The 10,881-nt window shown below is 42.6% G+C and overlaps 1 protein-coding gene across 1 annotated transcript; it reads left to right on the forward strand.

Moving 5' to 3' along the window:
* The first annotated feature begins 601 nt into the window (after positions 1-601).
* cd28 (CD28 molecule) lies at positions 602-7,056 on the forward strand. Its single transcript, XM_033615407.2, has 5 exons — positions 602-778; positions 3,890-4,140; positions 5,833-5,989; positions 6,108-6,262; positions 6,374-7,056. The coding sequence occupies exons 1-5, from the start codon at positions 706-708 to the stop codon at positions 6,461-6,463; spliced, it is 726 nt and encodes a 241-aa protein (XP_033471298.1). The 5' UTR covers positions 602-705; the 3' UTR covers positions 6,464-7,056.
* The last annotated feature ends 3,825 nt before the right edge of the window (positions 7,057-10,881 follow it).

Here is a 10,881-nt window from a genome sequence, read left to right on the forward strand (position 1 = left end):
AATTCGGAAGCAAAACACAGAAATGACTAAAAACATAGATTATTATATTTAGTTTGATAATAACACTGTAATCTAAATCTAAATCTTGCAGGGAAAATTCAGACTCAGCAGGGCGATCAACAGGAATTCAAACTTAATATCAGCCCTGCAAAAGTTTCCACCTGAACAAGTCATTTGACTCTCAGCGCAAAACTTTCCACAAGTGTTACCTGCAGAAAAGGTTGAGTAGATTTCTTTTGTTTCCGACATGTAAACCTGCCTCAGAAACATTTGAAAATCAAATGAGATTTCAGCATGATTTTATTTTCTTTAGTTCTCCATAACTGTGACTTTGAGCAAACACAATAAGAAATTGTTGGAGTTAAGTTTTTCTGCTTCTTTTATTTTTTAAGCCAAAGAGATTGTTAATAACGCTGAGACTAAACTGCTTTGGTAAAATCACTGAATTCAGTTCTTCTCAGCTTTCCTGCAGAACCACAGCCGCTTCAACTTGCCGTCTCTCTTTACCGGCAAAACACCATCATCACTTCCTGTGATGGCACACAGTTTCCATGACAGCTGAGGAAAACGCTCGACTATAAAGGTGAGTTTCACCGTTTTTGCTGTGTTTTAAGGAAATTTCTTCAGTGAGAGGGTGTGCGTGAGCTCACCAGCATTTTTGGTGATTTTTGACTGTCAGTGTGTAACTTTGTGAGATTCTGTAGGATGTTCCTGACTCACTGTGTGATGGTTTGGATTTTGGGGACAGTCCTCAGCCTCTGCCTGCCTGTGTGCAGCGGTGAGTATCAACACACTTTAAGTGATGGGATGTTTAGTTCAGGGGTTGGTGACACTTTCTGCTATCAGGTGATAAAAGATTAACATTTGACAAGCTGTTGTTGTCTTCCTGGACCTCTGTGGGCAGGTAAGACCCTGACCTTATGGTGACTCAGTTTCAGATGAAGTGACCTTAGCAGCAGCCTGATGAGCACTGAATTCACACTTGATATGAGAGAGGAGACTTTTTGCTTTCATATAACTGCGTTTTGTAGGTGTTTTTCTTAACATATTTACAGAATATTCCAGTTGTCATGAATTATTAGTGAAATCCTCTCAGAAATTAAGTACCTCTAGGAATTTGATGGCTTTAATTTGGCCCTAAATACACACAGCAACTGATGAACACAAAATAAACTAAAAGTACAGAACAAGACTGTGGGAGATATGCCTCTTATATCTGCACTGTAAAATATTTGACTGTACATTTACAGTAAATTCCTGACATTTTTACAGCACACTGTTGTGAACTGACAGCTGTATACTGTGATCTCACTGTAGTTATGCCTGCATATTACTGTGATTTAGCAGTATGCTCCTGTAGAATTACTGTGTATAACTGTAATCTCTCAGTTAAACTGCTTTTGTAAAATTACTATGAATTTCACAATAAAATCTGGTTGAATATCTCAGTAAAAGCCAGTGAAGTGATACAAATGTAATTTATTGTGAAATATTACAGTTACATGTTGTAATGTCCTGGAAATAATTAGCAGTAAGTATACAGCTGGGGCCAGCAGCCTGTTAGCTTAGCACAAAGACTGGAAACAAGGGGAAATTGCTAGCCTGGCTCCATCCAAAGCTGACAAACTAAAGCTAAAGCTGTAAAAGCTCACTGATTAATCTGTTATATCTCTGTCATATGTTTGCAAAGTGTAAGAAAGTGTAAAAAAGTTTTACAGGTAGTTATATGACAGACGTTTTCCTTTAGTCTTTAAGCTAAGCTAACTGGACTGTATTGTATTTAAGACACAGATGAGAGAATGGTATTAATCCTCTCATTTAACTTTCAGCATGAGAAAACAAAAAGGTTGTGGGTTTGTTTTTTTCAACTGGACTCTATTTTCTCATGTCTTTGTGTTTAATTGAAGTATTGGGCTGCAAAGTATCACACAAGGCAATCATGCACCATCAAATAACGTCGACTGACAGGCTCAGATTGGTATTTTAAGTGTCTGGCAGCATTATGGAAATGATCCCTACAGAGATAGACCTTTTTGTTTAAGAGAAAGATCCTTTCTATTTAACCAGAAACAGCCCCAAAATCACCTTCGCCAAACTCACCAGACTCCATTTAAATACCAGTAAATTTAGTGTGTACAGAGGCAGCATGTTTTCACGTCTAACTGAGTGAATTTAGGGTTTATTTCAACCAAAGCAAGGTTGGTTTGTCTTTCCTCTGCTCCAACAATCACCACAGCAGCTTTTGTGAGCTTTATTTGTTTCTGTCAACTTTGAATGTCTAGTCTAGTTTAACGCTGTTGGAATCCTTTCCATAATGTTCTCAGACACTTAGTATAATGTCTGACAACAACTTAGTATAATAATCTGAGCCTCTCAGTGGCAAAAACAGACACTTTAAGTGGACGTAAATTGGCGGTGCAAACATGCACACTGCAGCTAGCCTGAGTGTCAGACTGAAGCTCGCAGAACCTTCAGTCTGACATGGCTTCCATTGAAGGCGATTTACAAGGGGGAGGGAATTTGATTTTTTCCCTAACCAATCAGTAGAGATCAACGACTCACCCAGAATCTGACGTCATTAGTATCCATGCCTCGGGGGTGCCGAAAACAAGCGAGCATTGCCCGTTTAAAATGTCTCTGTCGTCGTGCACGCCCAGCTGCATCGCTGTTAAATCCAGTTTAGCAGCTTCCTTAATTTGGTCCTCCATTAACGCGAGTAGTGGCGAAATACCTCGATAGCATCGTTAATGTGGTCTGTAGGATCTGTAACGGTCGCCATTGTTGCTATCCTCACCAGTTACCCACCGGCGTACAGCTTGACATCAGCGTGGTGCTGATTGGCTAATCGCTAGACCCCCGGCGTTCATTGGTCTGTCCATCGTTTGGATGAGATAAATTGCAAATTCATTGAAGTCTGCCAGACCAGAGATGCAAGCCTACTCAGTTGAGTGGGCGGGGTCTATGGTCTGGAACCAGGCTACACTGCAGCCTGTTTTGCAGCTGCAGCGCTCTCGTTTGATACTGGAGCAGTTGCAAAAATTGTTGTTCCAACCGATCAGTTAGACACAAAAACATGGGACAGTAGTGTCCAGGTTGAAAAATACTGAAGCCTTTCATGTGAAGGTGGAAAAATGGTTAAAAGTCCTCATTAAACTCTGTCTGTTGATTTTCATTGTTGATGGTCCCATGGTGATAAATACTGTGGCACTGAAAGCACATCAAGCTCTGCAATTCAGTGTAATTCAGTTCTACCTGTAGGCCACATAGTGGTTGAAATTTTGACATGTTGACTTGTTTGCTGTCTGGTGAGGAGTTTGCTGTGAGTTTTTCCAGTCTGTGTTCAGTGGAAAAAGTAGGTGGAAAGTGTTTGTTTGGCCTCTTAGCGAGCGATAGTCACCAGTTAGTCTACATTCAGGAATCACCTGGTTTTGTTCAGGGCGTGTGTGAACGCCGCAGTCTCATTGTGACAACGGGATCTCTGCAGAGCTGCCGTCTGCAGTAAAACCACAGTGCTTCGTCTTTTAATGTCCCCATGTGCTGAACACAGGAAGTGACATGTGGGTGTGGAGAGTTTTTGGGATTGTGTAGGTCAGAGCTGAGTAACTGAGAATAATGTAACAAGTAATGAGAATAATTCGATTTCAAGTAACATCAACAGTGAATGATTTACGATTGTCTGCCTCTGACTGTAATCTTCATAGTTGGATTGCTCCTTCACAGACAGCTGCAGTGAGCTTCTTGTTCATTCTATCCTTAAAAATCTGCAGAGATCTTGTCTGTCATCCCCCCTTTGGATTCAGTCCATAATCATGAGGTCCAAACTCTGAAGAGAAAAAAAACAACACACATCAGTTCATTCCTGAATTGTCTCCATCCCTTTTCCTGTCAGCTGTGAAGGTGACCCAGCCCTATAAAGTGGTGAGCAGCAACGGTACGGCACGGGTCCAGTGCTTTGTCCAACCCCAACCCTCCTTCAACCAGATCCAAGCCTTCTCTGACCAAACCCAGCACTATCCCTACCCTGACCCTGAGGAGCTCCGTGTGACCCTGCTGAAAGGACTCTACGGCACCCAGGAACTCTGCTCGTCCATGCTTAACTTCACAGATCAGGTCGAGGAAGAGGCGGAGAAAGAGCGAGAGGTACATCCAAAATCCGAAATAATGTAATCTCACATTAAATGCCCTGAAATGATGTTGTCTTTTCCCTGTCAGCCTCTTACTGTAAGAGACAGGGATCCTTCATCAGAACCATTATTTTTGTCAAAGTTAAAACAGTTTTGCAAATTCCAGTAGAGAGATTTTCTGCTTTTACATTTCTGATGTGGGCGGGGCTCCGTTGGAAAAACAATGATGTCACAGACTTCTGTGCAACAAATAGGATTTTGCAACATGTGACATCTGGTGAAACATTTTTATTGGATATGTCTTATGCTCCGAAGGTAATGGGCCATATCTTAAAAAGGGTGCACAGCACAATGCAACTTGCGAGTTTAAGACTGACACAGTTGTCACTATCATGGTCAGCACCCATGATGAGTAAGTAGCAAACATACGTGCTCCCATCTGTACCCTCATGGGCATGTAGGTCCTAAAATGAGGTGTGGGCAGGTGCATTGTTGGCTTCTCTGAGGCAGCAGAAAGTGATTGTTGACCAACAAACTCTCAGTCTGAAGTTAGAATGGTGCAGCATTATCCTGCTATTTTTTAGGGCAGATTATTCAGATTGTAAGATGCGTCTACATAGTTGGGTTCCCAACACGTGTACACTCGTGTTACACACACAGGGACATGCTGATGGGTTGCAGGTTGGTAAAATGTTATCATTAATGAGGAAAATATCAATGACATTCTGTAAAATGTGAACATAGCAGAGAGCAGAGCAGAGCTGCGACCCTGTCTCACTCCGAAGTCAGCATGATACGAGGCTGGTCGCCCTTATTGCTGCTGCTGGACTTTCTATTACGATAGACGCTGTGCACATTTACGTACAAGGAGCAGCGTAACTTTAATGATTATTTCAGAGGCTTAAAGTTAAGCTCTGTTTCCTCTGTCAGCTTTATAACTGCAGCTTTTAGTTTTGCTGCTGTAAAGTCCCACAATATTTGCTGCAGTGACATCACTGCTCTTAATGCTTACTTCTCCAGTTGACTGAATCAGCCATGTAAATCAAAAGTTTCAAAAAAGAGTCAAAAATTTCAGACAACAACAAACGAGGCACGGGTGGAGAAGTTTATAATATTGTACCTTTTCTTTGTCATCTTCTGTGGCCATGTCTTGTTTGAACTACGCCACACTGCCTCCACCATCTCCAGTGGTCCTGAAACATGCACAAATATGGACAAAATAAACAGACTGTGGACCGAAGGCCCTGCCCGTCTCCGTCTCCATATCTAACATTTAGCATAAATAAAGCCTTACTTTGTATCCAGATTATATGCAGTTTAAGTGGAGCTTGACAGGCCCTAGATGCACCTGGACACCATAGATCGTCTAAATAGGGCCCTAAGTCTTTATTCAATATGAGCTACTACACTATGAAATTAGACAGATGTATGAGTGCACAGGCTTTCCAAAGAAAGAACCCAAATAAGGTGATTACCTTTATGTCACATCCTATCCATGGATGAGGACGAATACTGTATGTATGTTCCTTCTGTCCCCCTCCAGGAGCACCACTGGGTGCAGGGGACACGATACTGCTACCTTCTTTTCATTCTATTAAACCTCTTTGTTGTTTCCTTCTTGTACTTGCATCTTCGTATGTCATGACTCAAATTAAAAAGACCACCTGTCAACAGCTGGAATCAAACTAATGTGCGATGTGTGTTTTAGGTGCAGTGCTCTGCTCAGCTGAGAGAGGGCGCTGTGGAGGTGACAGTGTCTGGACTGAAAGCCAAACACACAGACATGTACCGCTGTAAGATCGAGGTCTTCTACCCACCGCCGTACCTGCGACTCACTGGCAATGGCACACTCATTCATGTTTTAGGTGAGACGCCCACACGTGACCTGCAGACGCTCTCGTTTGTGTTCACCCACTGAACTGACACACATTTCAGTCTCACTTTCAGTCTCACTTTGTCTTCATCCATCTCCTTCATCCACAGAAAGCTCTGACTGTCCTGTGCTGGAGGCTCAGAGACAGACTGGACACCGGGGTGATGAAGAAGAGGATGATGATGGGACGGCACCAGTCAGTGTTCCTGTGGTTGTGCTGGTGGTACTGGTCATGTTTGTGCTCATCATCATTGTCTACTTCCAGGTCAGAGCAGTGTCATGCAGGCTGTTTTGCAGCAGTGTCAGTGTTGTTGGTGGATGCAGCAGGTTTGATATCATTAGTAATTATTGTCTCTGCTGTGTTGTCCTTCTGCAGGCTCTGCAGTGTAAACAGGAGAGGAGGGAGATTGTCCGAGCGGTGCCTGCTGTGCTTCAGAAGGTGGATGCTGCTGCGTTTTCATGTTAAAACTCTGCATGAAAAACACACTGAAGAGTCACTTTGGACCCGTTGTGTCCAAACCTGTGTTGTATCTGCCTAGAAGCATTAGAGTATTATTGATTTTGAGGGTCAGTGAAATATCGGGTCATTATTGACCGTGTATTATAAATCACCTCTGTTATAACTGAGGGTTTTGTTGTCTTTTTTTCACAGCTATAGAAAAATACCAAAATGACTTTTGGTGTCTGTGCAGGTATAAAATAATGTTTACGTTGTTGTAAACACACATTGTAAGAGGCACCTATAGGAGCTGCAGCCTGGAGGCTTGTCTGTGTACAAACTACTTGTTTGATTAAAGCTGAATCACTCTGAGTTTAATGTGGTGAAACGCTCCAGCTAAGAAAATGCAATGCTTTGAATCTTTGGGATGCATTACAGCTGTTTAAGTTATTTGCCTGTGAGTGTATTGACACAATATATTTGTTGCCATTGCAATGTTCAGCAAATATTCATGTTGGATGCTTCCCTGCTTTCTCATCTTTAAACTGTAGTTTTGTGTCATTTATCAGGATTTTTCTTGTATTGTTTGTGAACCAAAAAATAAAACAGAAATAAGAACATGTATGGAGTTCACCAAAATGCATGTGAAAGATTATCAGTGTTAATGCGTTAACTGTGATGCGATTAAGGTCCGATCATGACACCTTCTTTGTTTTTAATCGCAAATATTGCATGTTGCTTTATTTTGTCCCTTCTGTGTGCCCTCGTCAAGCTGCCACAGCGGCTCTCTGCTTCCTCCTGCTGCAGTGATGGAAAATAAGACACTGCACATTCTCAGTTCATTTAAAGCCGATATCGGCCAATACTGATAGTGTGCTGATATGATTGTGCATTTCCACTCACTACTTTAACTTGACAGGTCAGAGAAAAAAAACAGTGTCTTTCAAAACTGCTGCTGCTGTTGATCAGTGAAAACGAGTGCGCCAGCTTTACCCTCGACATCAGAGTGTGATGTCAGATTATGTTGTTTAGTTCACTACTGGAGAGCAAGCCGGTGTCAGTAGACGAAGCTATACTGTGGTGCTGTATGTTTTCCTGTCTGATTTTTTCCAGAGTTTCAGTCTTCAAAGACTTAAGTACGATGCTGCAAACTTGACTGACAAACTGGTGAGCAGTACTGGGAATACCACAACACAAGATTTGTGTTGTTTGTTTGCTGGTTGAATTCACCTTTTAAACTGAACTGAGTTGTGGGCTGTTTGTTTGTGCTGTGTGCCTCATTGTGGTCTGTGGTTTCACAGATCCACTTCCTTTCTCTGTGACTCTGACTGGCAGCCCACTTTATTTAAAAAGCATCAAACCTCACAGTCAAAACACTTTGGTGCCTAATATGGAAGAAGGTACTGTGATCAGATGTGATCTGAAGCAAATGTCTCTTTGATAATGAACACGTGTTTAAATATGAGCTTTGGGTTATGTTGAGTTTCAATGAAAAAAAACAATAAATAAAATCACTATATAAGGCCTGTGAGTGTTAGGTGATCATTTGGCGAGCTAAACTCTTGCATGAAAAAACAAAAGCAGTTCAGATGCAGGTGACCCAGTGTTAAGGGGTTCTTTAATGTTCCCTCCACTGAAGTCTTAAGATGCACAAAATCCCCTCAAACAGCAAAAGACAGCGCTGAATTCTCAAACAGGCCTGGAGACCAGAGTTTCTGTTTGCTAACATGAAGTCTGCATTCAAACAAGGAAGAGTCAGAATGTCCTGGGTGTACCTGTTCTCAGCTCTCTTCAGCCCTCAGAGAGTGCAGCGTCACACCCTGATTGGCCCACTGTGGAAATGCACCAAGCTGCTCTCCATTCTTTATCAGTAGTCAGTACCCACACCTGCACAACAGGTGGCCTGAGTTACCCTCCAATCAAGCCAAAAATGAACTGACAAAAAAGGGATTTGACAGCAGGTACCAAACAATTAGGCCGTAAGGTGAACCAGAAAAAGTCCTACAGAAACTGATTCCCACTCCGACATTGGGGGACTACACGATCTTTACTTCATAAAAAAGACTGATACATGTTCAGCTAATCAGCAGGAGTTCGTAGCTCATAACCCCGCAAGAGTCCTGTGATCGGGGTCGTAATTTGGCACTAGTTCCTCCTGAGCATACTAATTAGTTCCTCCTGAGCGTAATGAGATTTGGTTCGCGAGTGGTGGCACGGCCGTCACGTGATCGCACTACACCAATAAAGAACGGCTTGTCATGTCGTCATGGTTTCCAGATGTCGGCGCGGAAATATGGCTTCTTCCTACAGCAGTGATGAGGAAAACACACCAGAATGTCCTGAAAAAGGTAGAAAACTGAAACATAAACAGTGCTATATGCACATAGTCTCTGTAAAGCCAGAGAAGGTGCAAAATTTCACCATCACACGCTGGAATACATACAGGAAAAGCCTAGACTGGTGGCTCGCACTGAAGGCGAGTTTCGGGATTTGGTTGGGTGGCTGTGGCTCAGAGGTAGAGCGGGTCGTCCACCAATTGAAAGCTCCTCCAGGCTGCATGTCGAAGTATCCTTGGGCAAGATACTGAACCCCAAATTGCTCCCGATGGCTGTTCCATCAGTGTGTTAAAACTGAGTAGCAGGTGGCACCTTGTATGGTATCCCCCAGTGTATGAATAATAATAATACATTTTATTTAAAAAGCGCCTTTCTCAACACTCAAGGACACTTACAGAGCATTAAAAACACAATTAAAATCACAATTAAAATAAATAAAAACAACAGACAAGAGTGACACAATGTGTGTGTGAATGGGTGAACGTGACTCGTAGTGTAAAAAGCGCTTTGAGTGGTCACTAGATGACTAGAAAGGCACTATACAAATGCAGGTCCATTTACCATAACTACAAACACTGTTTAGATATCGAGTTTGAAGATATTCCCGAGGACGCTGCCTACCATCCCACCTGCTATCGTAGGTTTACTGATAAAAAAGCAATAGACTCAGTGGAGAGACAGCTCGCACGTGAGAGAAAGACTGATACGGAAGACCGCTCAAGAAGAGAGTCTGTCCCGTCTCCGTCCAGCAGCACTCCTCCGACGAAGACACTTCGGTCCAAGTCAGGCCTGCCTATCCAGTGCTCAGGCTCTGTCCTTCCTGCCCTGTGCATAATATGCAAGAAAACGGACAAATATATCACCAAGGCAGGCAAACGCCAAAACATTGACAGCAGGTAGGTAACCACAACATGCAGCACCCTCCTCCTCCTACCTACACACACACACACACACACACACACCTTAGTGGCATGACTGAAAAGTTCAATTACGTGAGAGAGATATGTCAACATATCTTTTGTTACTTAGGTCAGTTGCAGAAACCTGCCGAGTTGAAGGAAGACCACAGCATTCTTCTGCATATTAAAGACAAAGACTGTGTGGCTCTGGGGGTGCAATACCACAAGTGCCGTTACAAACAGTACACCAGGTTTTTGAGTGTTCCTGCAAGACCAGACAAAGAACAGTAAGTTATTTATTATATTGTATTTTCTCTGGTTACATGCTGTCATTCCGACATCCCACCATTCCGACATAATGCCATTCCGACATACCCCTATTCCGACATGCAAACGTCCCACCATTCCGACAAGGCTTTCCATATAAGGAAATGTGCGTTACTCAACAGGTGACTCCCTTCTTTCTGTTCATGCATTTTTCATGTTTTAAGACATGTGTACAGATGTGATACAGTCAGTGAAAGCTTAATTAATAAACACAAAGTCTCGGCATCCGAAGGAGGAGATGCCTTGAACTGGAAGCAGGACGTGGTGGTTTTCAATCACACACTCCGACACCGCTTGTTGCAACTTTAGAAAATTTTATCCAGGAAAAAAAAGGCTTACAAACTTGGACCAAAACGGCTCTATAATACGCACAAAAATCCAAAAGAAATGAAAGTTAACTAAAAAAGCAACTAAACAGCATAAGTGGTCAAAATTGGTGTTTTATGCATGCCTCTGTGCATCTGGCACACACGTCTTGGGGCTCTCCCACGTTGGTTTGTGGATGAAAGCTGTATGTTCAGCTCCCCTTACATGTAAAAAAAATGTCTACATGACATTTTGGTCGGCGAAATCCACAGACAAGCAATTGCAATTATTATTGTTGCATATGCTGCCAACGTGCATAAAGACGCATGGGCTCTGTGGAGAGCTCCGCTCCAGCTGGCTGCTGTGACAGGTCACTGGCACTGTATTTCTACTTACGGTCAGTGATCCTTGTGATTCAGACATGAATCTAACATGTTTCAGACTCGCCGAGTTACATTAATACCTGTATTTTGATATTTGACATTTCAGGAGATTTTGATAATAGATTATTAAAGTTGGTTTGCGAGGTTGTGGAGTTAGGGGCGTATTTGTGCCGGCATATCATTAGTGCAAAATC

The sequence above is a fragment of the Epinephelus lanceolatus genome, chromosome 14 (genome assembly GCF_041903045.1).
Source record: "Epinephelus lanceolatus isolate andai-2023 chromosome 14, ASM4190304v1, whole genome shotgun sequence".
In the NCBI taxonomy this organism is placed as follows: Eukaryota; Metazoa; Chordata; class Actinopteri; order Perciformes; family Serranidae; genus Epinephelus; species Epinephelus lanceolatus.

Coding starts and splice junctions, on each gene's coding strand:
- cd28 (XM_033615407.2), top strand. CDS start 706: ATGTTCCTGACTCACTGTGTGATGGTTTGGATTTTGGGGACAGTCCTC. Junction 779..3,889: donor CTGCCTGCCTGTGTGCAGCG/GTGAGTATCAAC, acceptor TTTTCCTGTCAG/CTGTGAAGGTGACCCAGCCC. Junction 6,263..6,373: donor TCATCATTGTCTACTTCCAG/GTCAGAGCAGTG, acceptor GTCCTTCTGCAG/GCTCTGCAGTGTAAACAGGA.